At 32.7% G+C, this 12,654-nt stretch overlaps 4 protein-coding genes across 7 annotated transcripts in view; 1 reads left to right on the top strand and 3 right to left on the bottom strand.

Moving 5' to 3' along the window:
• LOC123013125 (inactive dipeptidyl peptidase 10) overlaps window positions 1-1,394 on the bottom strand; it is a 35,113-nt gene extending 33,719 nt beyond the window's left edge. For both annotated transcript variants that reach the window (XM_044411478.1, XM_044411477.1), the window contains exon 1: window positions 1,206-1,394. The gene's annotated coding sequence lies outside the window, so the exon portion shown is untranslated. The remainder of the gene's footprint in view (window positions 1-1,205) is intronic.
• Window positions 1,395-3,153: 1,759 nt separating this feature from the next.
• Window positions 3,154-6,425, bottom strand: LOC123012798 (venom dipeptidyl peptidase 4-like). 2 transcript variants are annotated; one of them, XM_044410938.1, is made up of 15 exons: window positions 6,259-6,425; window positions 6,002-6,149; window positions 5,858-5,952; window positions 5,712-5,789; window positions 5,608-5,660; window positions 5,365-5,555; window positions 5,143-5,312; window positions 4,827-5,091; window positions 4,631-4,751; window positions 4,369-4,585; window positions 4,138-4,322; window positions 3,894-4,088; window positions 3,680-3,840; window positions 3,373-3,584; window positions 3,154-3,322 (listed from the first exon to the last, which is right to left on the bottom strand). In XM_044410938.1, exons 1-15 carry the CDS (start codon window positions 6,292-6,294, stop codon window positions 3,191-3,193), a joined length of 2,259 nt encoding a protein of 752 aa, XP_044266873.1. In that variant the 5' UTR covers window positions 6,295-6,425; the 3' UTR covers window positions 3,154-3,190. The 2 variants fall into 2 exon arrangements, with proteins under 2 accessions (XP_044266873.1, XP_044266872.1); XM_044410937.1 differs by having other exon boundaries at window positions 4,631-5,091; window positions 6,259-6,423.
• A 1,641-nt stretch (window positions 6,426-8,066) lies between these two features.
• On the top strand, window positions 8,067-9,756 carry LOC123013140 (transcription factor Adf-1-like). Of its 2 annotated transcripts, none has more exons than XM_044411515.1 (7): window positions 8,067-8,255; window positions 8,359-8,517; window positions 8,570-8,726; window positions 8,774-8,841; window positions 8,890-9,036; window positions 9,087-9,228; window positions 9,271-9,756. In XM_044411515.1, exons 1-7 carry the CDS (start codon window positions 8,189-8,191, stop codon window positions 9,707-9,709), a joined length of 1,179 nt encoding a protein of 392 aa, XP_044267450.1. In that variant the 5' UTR covers window positions 8,067-8,188; the 3' UTR covers window positions 9,710-9,756. The 2 variants fall into 2 exon arrangements, with proteins under 2 accessions (XP_044267450.1, XP_044267451.1); XM_044411516.1 differs by having other exon boundaries at window positions 8,068-8,255; window positions 9,277-9,756.
• A 44-nt stretch (window positions 9,757-9,800) lies between these two features.
• Window positions 9,801-11,734, bottom strand: LOC123012874 (zinc finger protein 2 homolog). Its single transcript, XM_044411063.1, has 4 exons — window positions 11,525-11,734; window positions 10,568-11,465; window positions 10,313-10,516; window positions 9,801-10,264 (listed from the first exon to the last, which is right to left on the bottom strand). The coding sequence occupies exons 1-4, from the start codon at window positions 11,633-11,635 to the stop codon at window positions 9,942-9,944; spliced, it is 1,536 nt and encodes a 511-aa protein (XP_044266998.1). The 5' UTR covers window positions 11,636-11,734; the 3' UTR covers window positions 9,801-9,941.
• Between the last annotated feature and the right edge of the window lie 920 nt (window positions 11,735-12,654).

Here is a 12,654-nt window from a genome sequence, read left to right on the forward strand (position 1 = left end):
TTTGCAATATTTTTGGAGGTTTATTACAAAAAAAGGCTTCTATTTCGGGATGACATGGCTAACTTTAGACTCTGATATGAATTAATGGCTCTATTTGCCAATGGAAAACCATCGATTTTGAGCCGAATTTAGAAATACTCGCATGCAACTTAGATTTCAATTCGGTTACTGATTGCTTCCCAGTCCAGTAGCGTCGCAATTTTCTTTTCCAGAGAGTAAAATTAATCAATAAAATTGATTATCCTCTGTTAAAATTCACCAAAAGTTGGGTAAAGTTCTAAGAGAAGCTGCAAGTTGTATAATAAATTCATTTTACAAATAGCTAAAACACGATAAGAATGTAACTCTTGTGAGAATAGTTTTATACTCCCACGACTAGAATGCTGCTTGCTAGAAAACAAGCTACTTTGTGTTTAGAATAACTGCAAATAGAAATGCAGAGCAGATTTTAAAAAAATGATTTGTTTGACGTGTATAATTTTGTCCAAAATCCGCTGAGAACAGAGCGCTCTTGACGGCCGATTTCAGAAAATTACGCTTAAGTGACTGTTAAACCTTTTAAATCTTCGTTAAAAGGGACAATGTGCTAAACAGCTTGTGACGTCCAATTAAATGATTAGGGGCGCTCTGGCTTTATCTAATTATTTTTTACGAGTGTGGCAAATCTTTCGTCATATGCAAAGGATGACAATTTCTTAATAAATCAAACAAAGAAATTATAATTAAAAAGCTTAAGAAATTGTTTGGCTATCTTATGGAAGTGTAATTCCAGTTTGTGAAATTTTTACAAATGTATCCATGTTGAATTTTAAAGGCTGCTCATCTTGGGTATTCGATATGGGATGTAAAAGCTTTAAAATGGGGCCGAATGCTCAGTTGTACCTACATAAAGGGTGATATCTACAAAACCTAAAATGTAACCGGATTTTATCGACTTTTTATTTCTTTCTACACGAGATTAAGCAGTAGAACATTCTTGAGCAATAAATGTTTATTTATGAAATTACGACGCCATCTGCAATATTCTTTTCAAGAAAAACCTAATCTCATTAAAATCGAAAGTCCGGGCAAACCTTAATCAGAATAAAATTTCAATTAAGTTTGCGTTATCCTTCCACGATTCCATCCAGGTTCAGGCGAGTCAAGAAAAAAAATCAGGACGTCGCGCTTGTCGCAAAATTCAAATTACAAGAGATGAGATGTACCTTTTTCAGACTCCGGTCGCGGTGTTATAAGCTGTAGAGCAAGACTGTCGAAAATCGGCCACAGACCGTAGTTTCTTGAATGAAGAAGTGACTGTAAACTATCACCAATAGGCATAACGGTATGTGGGAAGCACTGCCACTACAGGTAGACTTGTGCCGAGTTTAGGCGTCGCGACGCTGTGCATCATGTTCGGGTTCCGGCCGAATACTGCATCAGGGTTTGCCGGGACGCCAGGACGACAGCGCTCCCTGCGGATATTCCTACAATCTCCCTTATATGTAGGGACTATAGAGGAGCACCGCCAGGATAATAGGGAATGATATTAGTAATTATTTTTTGTACAAGACGTGACGTTATTTTTCTTCATTCTCGAGTTTGCTGAACAAATTTTGCGTGGGTAATGTAATTTTTTTCGGCGAGGATTAATGACCAAGAGATGCAACAGTTTTCACGGGATGGATGCAAAGCGGCTTAAAAAACGGACCGAGAATGGCGTTGTGTTTAAAAGGAAATTCAGAACCGTTGATAAAACTAGTTTTGAACAAAGTTTTGGTTTATCTTGTCGGGGGTKGTTTCGAGATGGTATCTCTTGCATGCTTTGTCGTTATTTCGAAGGACGGTGAATAGGCATTGTTTTAAAATGTTTGGGATTCCGGGAGATGGCTGAAAAATATCAGTTGTTATTTACTGTAGAAAGTTTGTTTACAACTGATAAAAAACAAAGAAACGGACAGCGATAAACATGTTAGAAAATTTAAAAATAAAGAGTGAACAGTTTTATTGAAATAAAAATGCACTTGGGTCTAAATTATTATTATAATTGCTTCTAAACATATAAGAAGCTATTCTCCGTTACAATAATTTATAAATTGTGAAAATAAAAACAAAAAAATATTTTAAGTCTGTTACTTATGAAGTCATGATAACAGCAAAATAAAAATAAGCATTATTCCAGACTTTTTAAGGTGGCTTCTTTAGACAATTTTGTTCAATTTACGCACAATTTTAGAAGAAGAAAATTCCAAAAATATACATAAAAAATACAAATTTATTAGAAAAAATTGAAAAATTAGACATTCACAACTACACTTATTTACCACATGTAAAAATATTGTTTTAATTTTATACATTACTTGAAAACTATAATACAAATTTGAATTTGAATTTATAGAAGGAAGCTTTATTTTTTCCAGTTTCAAGATAGGAGTACTCCAGATAGGAGTTTACAGTCCGAAATTTATTATTGTATCGGTAATTGTAATATAGCTCTTATTGATGTTAAAATTATTACAATATTGTTATTTATTAAGAGTATATGTGCCTATCTGCAATGTTTCTGGCTACAATGAAAAGTTCTACTTTTCCCCTTTGTTTGCATCGCCTCTGACTTATTACAACAAACGATTAGCTTCTACGTCGCCGTTTGTGCCTTGCATCGTCAATCCGTTTATTTGCATATTGCGTGGTAATCGCACATACATAAGATATTTCAGTAGCCTAATTGTCTTGAAACTACCAGCGTCCCATTTTATCAACCCAATCTCTGTTTATTCAATATAACACATCAATAACTGTGGCCTTCTTTGTGATTTATAGCTCCGTCCGTGTTCAGCTTTTCTTATGCAGTTTTCCACACAGATACATTAGTTATTTTTCGACAGGCCTCGTCATTTTTTACACAAATTTTAATAATAACAACAAATTTGCCAAGATTGATGACTATTTTTGTTTATCTCAGCGCTTTAATTACTTATCGTTCCAATTTCGTGACAAAAAATCTTAAAAGCTTTTATTTCTATTCGACATTTTCTATGCGAAAACACCTATAATCTTGTCTGAGTAGTCTTGACGCATCAACCTTCGCGTGACTTCATTTTTTTATGATTGCAAGGAGTGCCAAACTGTAAATTTTTAATTCACTTTATCTAAAGACGCTTTCAAAATAAATTTTCAGAGTTAGTTTTTTTATTCAATGCAAATCAAACTACATTATTGGGGGAACTAATCGGGGAGCTGGAGGGTCAGGTAAATTGAAACTTCTCGCCCAGAATCGATCAATAGTGTGGTACAAATGGGGCCATACGCGGCCCAAGCTGTGATTCTCGTCCGGATAACTCTAAAATTTATGTAAAATTATTGTCAATAATTGTAACCAAATACTCGTACTTGTTGTTGGAATGGTATATCATAAACTTCTAGAGCTCTAGACAAAAGCATGGACTGCTGGTAATGGACATTATCGTCGGCATTGCCATGGATTAAGAAGAATAATTTGTCCTTCATCGCCAATACTTTCCTTGTAACATCTGTATTGTTATAGCCTCCTAAATTATCCTCAGGGGTTGGCAAACCCATGTATCTCTCGGTATAAATTGAATCTGGAAGAAAAACTACAATAAACTACCCTCCCAGACGTATAAGAAACCGAATAGTTTTAAACATTATAAATCTCATGATTCAAACTTTGGCTTACCGTAATAAATAAAACTAGTTACAGGTGCCACTGACATTGCAAATTTAAAAATCTTTTCAGTATCTTTAATTAAGACCCAAGCACTGGCAAAGCCCCCATAACTCCAACCCCAAATTCCAGTTTTATTGGCGTCAATATAGGAAAACTTTTGCTGCAGGAATCTGAAAAAAATCACACATTAATTTTAATTGAAAATCGAATTGAAATAATTGACTTTGTAACAGCAATTTGGTCCTCAATTTCTACTGTTCCTAATTTTCTGTAAACTTGGTGCATTTTATTTTTACCGTCTTTACCACTTCCTCGTCCATCAATATAGATATAAATATACTTCCGATTTGTAACAACATAATTCTGAAATCCTGCCGAATAAGCGTCGCTTATTTGGTTACTACTAGGTCCTGCATAACTAAAAAAAATTATTCAATAAAATTTTCGTCAAAAATAATCTTAAATACACGTTAACAATTGCTGGATATTTTTTAGACCCATTCTCATCCAGATCTGGTGGAAGAAGCATTCGCACATTAGCATTAAAACCACCAGCAAGAGGTACTTTCAAATTTTTTTCAACCGGTAATGCTTTTTTTGCCAATTTATCAACCAAAGCTTGGTTGTCTTCCCAAATGAGAATATCACATTCCTACAAGCTCAATTTTCATAACAATTTTATTATAATTAAGATTTACATCTTTTAGATTGTGTATCTCAACAAGGAAAGGTCCGGGACCTCTGCAAATTTTTGTAACGTAACTAAAATCTTTACTGTAGACCGCCGAAGCGTATTTGCAGAGACCACGAGACGTATTCATCTCACAAGTCAAGCATTTGACTTCAACAGTTTCGGTATTGACAACATAAACGTGCATCTGGGCCGGAGCATTCTCACCAGTTCCTGAAAAATATCTAAACCCGGAATTATTACAGTTGTCACAATTTGGATGTACTGACATGAGACTGTTTGCTTCGTCCCACCCATCCACAGTCGTGACATAAAACGGGCCTTTTGTCAACCTTTTCGCATTACCACTAGCAACATCAGTTAGTACCAAGTGATCAAATTCGTCCGTTCCTTCGGGTTGTGGTAAAATTTCAATTCTTTGAGTACCAGCCTTATTGTAAAAAGGAATTTGTATTTGCAACCAACCGTTTTTCTCCTCGTAAGTCGCTTCAGGTACGCTCTTACATTTCGCTTCTTTGGTGCATCGAACCAAATGCGCTTTATTTTGGACCCGATTTGAGTAAATCACTGCAAGTTCATCATTGGTGACCCAAACCATGTCATACAAGACGTAATCATCTTTTTCGTGCCACGATTTGTCAATTGCATGAATTTCTAATGGTACTTTTTTATCATCATCCGATTCTAAATTTACGATGTATGTTGTCACGTCAGGGTTTTTGGTACCTACCTGTTAAATATTCTGACTAAGAAAAAGATTAATTTGTGAAAGAAATTATACTTTTGGGTATTTTATTGTAACTTTTTGAGGGTACTGAGAAGTGAGATCACCTGGAACCCCGTATGTAAAATATGTAAAATTTTTAACTTGAGTGTCGTCAAAGGATGCAAATGCAAACTGTTTTCCATCTGGTGAGAACCACAGAGCGGAACCCGTACCCAATACTTCCTCTAGTATTATAATTCATTTTTTAAGTGTTAGATAATTAAGGTACCTACTTACCTTCGTAAACCCAGTCTGGTACTCCATTATAAATAATTCCAGAAACTCCGTCACTCGTTAAAGCTATCGGTTTGGCTAAAGGAGTTTTTAAGTAGTACAAGTTGTTCAAATAGACGTAAACAAGACCATGACCTACAGGTGCCCATTGGGCATATTGAGTGTGATTTTTATTTTCGATGTCATAGTATTTGCTAAAATTTGACAAAAATAAATTTTAAACTTGTATTATTTGAACAATTTTACTTATTTTCAATGTCATAAATGGTGTAAAGGCTAGTTGTTGAATGACGAAACACCTAAATTTGTAATCATTGTAATATTGCAATAAAAAACAAATAAGTACTTACTGCAGAGACATTATATCTTATCAGAACATAACGATGATCTGGCGCTACAGAAGTACTGTATAGCATGGGAAAAGGGTCCTAAAATTAAAATAAAAAATTTCAATTAAACCTGTTTCCCTTGTGTTAATATTTCTTTAGAAACTTACGAGTACGCTCTTCTTGAGAAACACGGTTGAATTTCCGAGTTTCACGTTAGATAAAACAATGTCACCTTCTTTATTTTTATGAAGTATAGAGTCTCCTACAATAAAAAAATATATTTTTGCGACTTTTAATAGGTAATATGGTACCTGTAAGCCACGACCCATTAAAAGTTTTGGTGCCAAATGTACCGAAAAGGAATTCATTGATTTCAAATGGTTCTTTGTCACTTTTTTTCAAAGATTTTCCTTTTGTTACAACACTTACAACAAATAAAAGGAAATAAATAGAAAATACCTACAAATAATTTTTTAAATATTATGTAAAGTCTCATCACAATAAACACTAAAATATTCACAAACATGTTTGGTTTGTAATTATAGTTCACCAAATAAATGGTACTCACCTTATTGAGAACCATGACGGAATGAGTTAAACACATGAATATACACCTAACATGACTACTTATCTTGGCTCTTATCGCGGTACGTTTAAAGATTTAGTACGAATAATCCGGTTTAAGCTTACAACAATTTGGAAACTGATGAAATAGGTTTGTAGTCAATGACATTGTGAAAAATAGAAAAATTTTGCAAGCATTTCTTTCGTTTAAATGTAAATTCAAAGAGTTCAAGGAGGAATAATACCAATTCAGTGGCAGATTTTTATTTCACATTAAAAAAAACTGTTTTGTTTTGTGGTCAGAATCGTTGGTCGGTTTGTTGATTGAAATGTTAAAAACTTTCACTAGAGATTTGACAATAATTAAAATTGAGGACAAGTGTTTAAAAATGGTTTGCTGAAACCTAGTCGCTGATTGGTTTTTAATCGAGACATTGACATAGAGGCGGTGTTCTAGTAAACACATTTTTGCACTGAAGTGATTGTAAAGTGACACAAATTACGATTAAATAAGTGAATGCAGTTACAAGTGTATTAAATTAAAAAATAAAAGCAAATTTAATTTTAACAAGTTTAAATATTTATTTAAAATAAAAATGTTTGGTGAAAAATTATACATCAAATATACTTATGACGCAAGTGGAATCAATATATTTTACGATTGGGAAATTATAAACAGTAATTAATTAAATCTCTGTGTAAATGTTATTTGAATATTTTTGACAATTATTTGTGTAAATATTTTTTGAATAAAAAACCCGGAATTGGGCTCGAGTGTACAACATTGATCATTTGAATAAACAAAATGTTCGAGTACTTAGGTAATCCTGACGTAATAGATTACTCTTTAAGAATTTAAATTAACAAACGAGTTTGCAATAAGTAATAAGATATCCATATTACTTGCCAATTTCAATTATTTTCGTTTTTTTTTATGACATTCTTGTGCATATTTTAATTCAGTGATTTATCTTTAAATTGAATAGTCATGCACAGACCCGTTTTCTTCTCGCACAAGGAAGGTCACTGCAAAAAGTTAACAAAATTAAAAAATACTGTAATAATTCGAAGGTCTGAAATAGGAATTGGATAGATATACCTATAAATTGTTTGGATTAGAGTGTAACCATTTAAAAAAATAACTTTGTTCCTTATCTAATGTACCTCAATATCTTTATGTGGTATTATTTTAAAAACGAGTAAAACATGTACATTAAGCGGGTTTTTAACCTGATTTTCTTTCAAGGGCAGGAATAATAGTTTAGAAAAACTTGATATTAGTTTGTAATTTTATTAAAAAAACTAAACTAAATTACAGGAAATGACTATTATTTGCATCAAGAGTTTAAAATGATGTCGAACTATATCAACAACACAAACAATTTTTGACAATTTTTAGACTACAATTTTCCACCAGAAAATGGAACATCATTTCATCTACATGTATTCCCATTATGTATATTTAACAAAATATTAATAAAGTGACACTAAAATGCTAAATATTGTAATTATTTGTTTGTTGAAACTTGAAACAAAAGGAACAGACGCAAATACTTTTTTTATTAATAGGAATTATAATCTTACACTTTTTTATTTTTATTTTATTTCTTATTTTATTTCTTCTATTAGTGATAACGTTTTTATCACTTAATTGTTGCTACTTAAGTACTTTATTAGTTATTATTACACCTTCATTATTTCCGATTGAATAACTTTGAGATTTTTTTAAATATGGTTAGAGAAAACTGTACGATGGTTGTTTGTTATTTAGCTTTTGTATGCTCGAGGGCGCTACGAGAAACGACCTTGAGTTTTTTTGAGTTTGTTGATTGTTGAAATGTCAAAAGAAGTTAAGTAATAGAAATGTAACATATCATAAAAAATCAGCTAAAAAACAGTATTTCTCTATTATTATTATTAATTACTTTAACACTATGGAAGAACACGCAACATTAAAGTTAACAGTAACAGAATATATTCAGCGTTTAAGTAAAGAATTGAGTAAGTAAAGAGATTTAACCTCAAACTGACAACCGAATTATTGTTAATTTTTGTGCTGTTTTGTTGTATTTTGTAAGATTAATATTGAAATTATTTTGTGTAGATATAGAGGGAACTAAGGGGCTGTTTGGTAATGAACTAGAACTCATAGCTTTAGTAAGGAATTGTCAGTTTTTATATGATAAAAACTTGCCTGATTTCAAGAATATTCAAAAGAAAAACGAGGCTTGGGAAGCGATAGCTTCAGTTTTTGAGGTTACGGGTGAGATATTTCATTTTGGTGTAGTTAACTGATTTAATTTTGGTTTTTAAAGTTGGTGAAGTGCAACAAAGATGGAAGGGCATGAGGGACTTATTTAGTAAGCATAAAAACAAAAATGAAGGCCAAAGTAATAACAATAAAAACGTTGTTTGTCCGTACTACGACGATCTTAAATTTTTAGAACCATACATTGTAGGCAGGAGATCTAGGTTTGTTAACTATTCTCTTGTATAGTATTTTCAAAATGGGTTTTTAGACTTGTGGGCGTAACTATGTCTTTATCAGATCATTTGAACAGTGATGATGATGCGTCAAAAGAAAAAGGTTGGCGGGACATTGCTGGTTTGCTTTCTTCTTAAAATGTTTTTACAGAATCAGCCTCATTTGATGATTTGAGACGGTTCATTGATAAAATTAAAAATTCACCTATTTTATACCACCACAGGTACTCGGGGGGATCATATGGGAAACAAAAATTAGAACATTGGATTGAAATAGCCAAAGTATTTGGAGTACCTGGTGCGCTGAAATAAATCCGATTTTATTTCAATTGAGAAATTTTATTTCAGTCAAAGAATGTCTGGCTAGATGGAGAACTCTTAGGGAAAGATATTCAAGAGAAAGAAGAATGCAGAATGCTGGCGTTTCTGTTAAAAAATGGGAATTATTCGACGAACTTTCTTTCCTAGACCAACACGTCAAACGCCGAAGGTGATTTTCATTAAATCATTTCAATTAACAAAATTCAAAAAGTTGCAGAAGGTACACAAGGATGGTCCCCACACACCCATCACCAGCTGATCAAAACATTTGCTACGTTGTAACTTCCCCAACAAATTCATCATCAGAGCATGTCACCCTTGACTCTTCTGCATTCCTCAATGAAATGTCTTTAGGGACAAAAAAGGAAGTTGCAATGGATGATGTTGAATTTTTCGACGTTTCCAGTGATATAACGTCGTCACCAACTCCTTTATTTAATGAAGATATTAGCGCGTCTGAAAATAATGTCTCGGAAAATTCTGTAAATGTACAGAATGAGAGTACACAATGTAAAGTTAGTAATCCTGACGAAGATGATCTTTTTGGACAAAGTATTGCAGCTGAGCTTAAGAAAATACCATGTCCAAGGAAGAAAATTAAGTTGAAAGCTGAAATTTACAGACTTATTTATGAACATACTTGTGAATAATAATTCTGATTTGTTCGGTGTACATAATAAATAATTTGTAGAACCTACTTGTTTTTTTATTTCGTTTAAAATAAAACACAAATATCGTGGTTTAGATTTATTATCATAAATAACGAGTAAATCGTACATAGTACACTATACCTCATTAGAATCTACATAAATACTATAGTAAATTTTTGGCCAAATATTTCTAATACTTCAGTTAAAATACTGATAAATGGAGCTATAAAGGCTAGCTCTCCTCAATTCCTTTAAAAGTATGTGTCTTTGTATGCCTATTGAGATCATTGGCTCTTGAGTATTTCTTATCACATATATTACACGTAAAAGGTTTCTCCCCTGTRTGAGTCAATAAATGTTCCTTAAGGTCGGCATTTGTCACAAATGATTTATCACACGAATTACACGCGAAGTTTTTTTCACCATTGTGTCTTTTCATATGGACTGCCAAACAACTTGATTGCGCAAAACCTTTATTACAGACAGAGCAGACATACGGACGTTCACCTGTGTGCGACCTTCTGTGGACAATTAACGTGCTTGATCCATTAAAACCTACAAAAAAAACAATTACATAATAATTACACATTATTGTGTTTTTACCCTTATGACAAATGTCACAAATATGGGATTTCTCCCCTGTATGAGTCCTCATATGCTTTGTCAATTCGTTAGACTGACAAAAGGCCTTTTGACACACACAGCAAACATAAGGACGTTCGCCTGTGTGTGTCCTTATGTGTGCTATCAGATTTGAGCTTGTAGAGAATGCGCGAGTGCAGAGGTTACATTTGTGGGGCCTTTCTCCTACAACATCAAAAATGGACCCAGTGTTCATTTTTATTAAAGTTAGGGCACCTGTGTGAGTTCTCATATGTTTTTCCAAGTCCTGGGCTTGCCTACAGCCTTTATCACAAACGGTGCACCTGAAAGGCCTCTCATCTGTATGCATCCTTAGATGGATCTTATAATTCCCGCTATGTGAAAACGCCTTATTACAAACTTTGCATTTATATGGCATATCAGTTGAGTGAGTTTTCATATGTCTACTTAATTTAGTTGAAGTTGCAAAAACTTTATTACAAGTAGGACACTGCTTAATGTCATTCATTTTATTGTCTCTCTTTACTTTCCCCGTTTTCTTCCCTTTGTCCTTATCTTCTTCCATAAGTTGAGGAACTGCTTGTTGTATAACAGGTTGCAGTGGAGGCAACTGCTGTTGGTGCTGCATTTGCATTTGGGGCGCTATGACTTGATTGTGGAGTATATTCGGGGGCTGCATGGGTTGCAGAGGCATACTGTAGGTGCCGTTGTAGACCTGTACTTGACTCACTCCTTGCAAATTGTAACTATTCAACTGTAGGTGGTTTTGTGACTGTACATTGTAATTAATTTGAGTTAGAGAAGACTGCTGTGGCTGCGAGGCGGGGACAAACAATGGATCAAATTTTTGCTCCTGTTGAATCTCTAAAAGAGGGGCACACTCAATATACACGCAATTGTTTTGATTGATCTGTTGGTTTAAATCTAATTCATCTAGTTTGTTAATTTGTTGGGGCTGTGTCACTTGCTGGATCTGTTGATGCTCCACGTGTTGTTGAGACTGCTGTTGGAGGTTTTCTTGAGCCATGTTTGATAGATATTGGCGCAGCTTGGCATCAGATTTTTCACATTGTTTTTTAAATTGAAATGAAATATGGAGCTTTGCTGAGCATTTGTTGCAGATTTGTGAAGGAAGGCCATCATTTTGCCATACCTGAAGGATGTTCAAAATTCAAAAAAAAAAAGAATTCAATCAATGATATAATGTTTTACCTGAACTGAGGCACATGCCATAATCTTTTTTGAAACGTTTACTTTGAATATTGACATCATAATGCCTTCATTTAGACACACACGACATATTTTTGAGAAATCTAATTCCATTTTTGTGATGTGATGCCTTTTTGACTGTTATATCATAAATGTTTCTGTTTTTGTGAACCTAAGCTTGTAAACATAACGAACTGTCAATACAACATAACCAAAAATTCGGTTATGTCATATTGGTTATGTCATATGTTTAGCAAAGATAATGAAGATAACTTTTTATCCATTGAGTATTCAAAATTTGAAAAAAAAACAAAAATTATGAAAAATTTATAATTTAGTCTTTTAAACCCAATGCGTAATGTGTTCTTTATTACATTATTGCATGTAACTAATACAATTCACAGTTTCTAAATACATATAAGTATGTTACGTTACATTACGTACAAAAAAGTATTTAATTTTTTTTATTCTAAATACTTAATACAAGAAATTTCAGATAAATAAGAAGACCTTTTCTAATGGAGTAATGGAACATGCATGCTTATATTATTTTCTCTACTATCTATTCTGTAAAACACTAATTAAACTCATTATTGTTATCCCTAACACTACAAATGGATATATTTAACTGAATACAGACTAAGAGAAATTTCACAGTATAGATAATACCTAGTTCAATGACATCATAAGATTTTGAATTTATTCTACAAGAATTTAAAGTGTTTCAAATTTTATAAAGATTATGTATGTATAAAAAATTTGATATTAAAATGAATGAAATATAAGAATATACTTATACATAGCAATAAATATAAACTCTGTAAGCATCCCTTTATTCCATTTCTTGAAATTTTATATCTTTTATCATGAAATAAGGAATACGACATTGAAGAAAATATATCCTACACCGTACTATACATATTCTCTGAATAATCTTTTGTCCAGACATTTACGTATATATTACTTTTTAAACGAAGAAAAGCATATGGCTTATATTTAGTAAGTATTTAAGTTAACGGAAATTTCTTTTTAGTTATGATAGTAATAAAAAAATGTAACACTTTTTGAAAAGTTGCTTTATAAACTCTATAAATAAATCAAAAGATGTCAATCAAATATGAAAAATTAAGGAC

The sequence above is a fragment of the Tribolium madens genome, unplaced genomic scaffold, assembly GCF_015345945.1.
Source record: "Tribolium madens isolate multiple individuals breed KSU strain unplaced genomic scaffold, Tmad_KSU_1.1 Scaffold_96;HRSCAF=242;Tcas5.2_LG5, whole genome shotgun sequence".
Taxonomy (NCBI): domain Eukaryota; kingdom Metazoa; phylum Arthropoda; class Insecta; order Coleoptera; family Tenebrionidae; genus Tribolium; species Tribolium madens.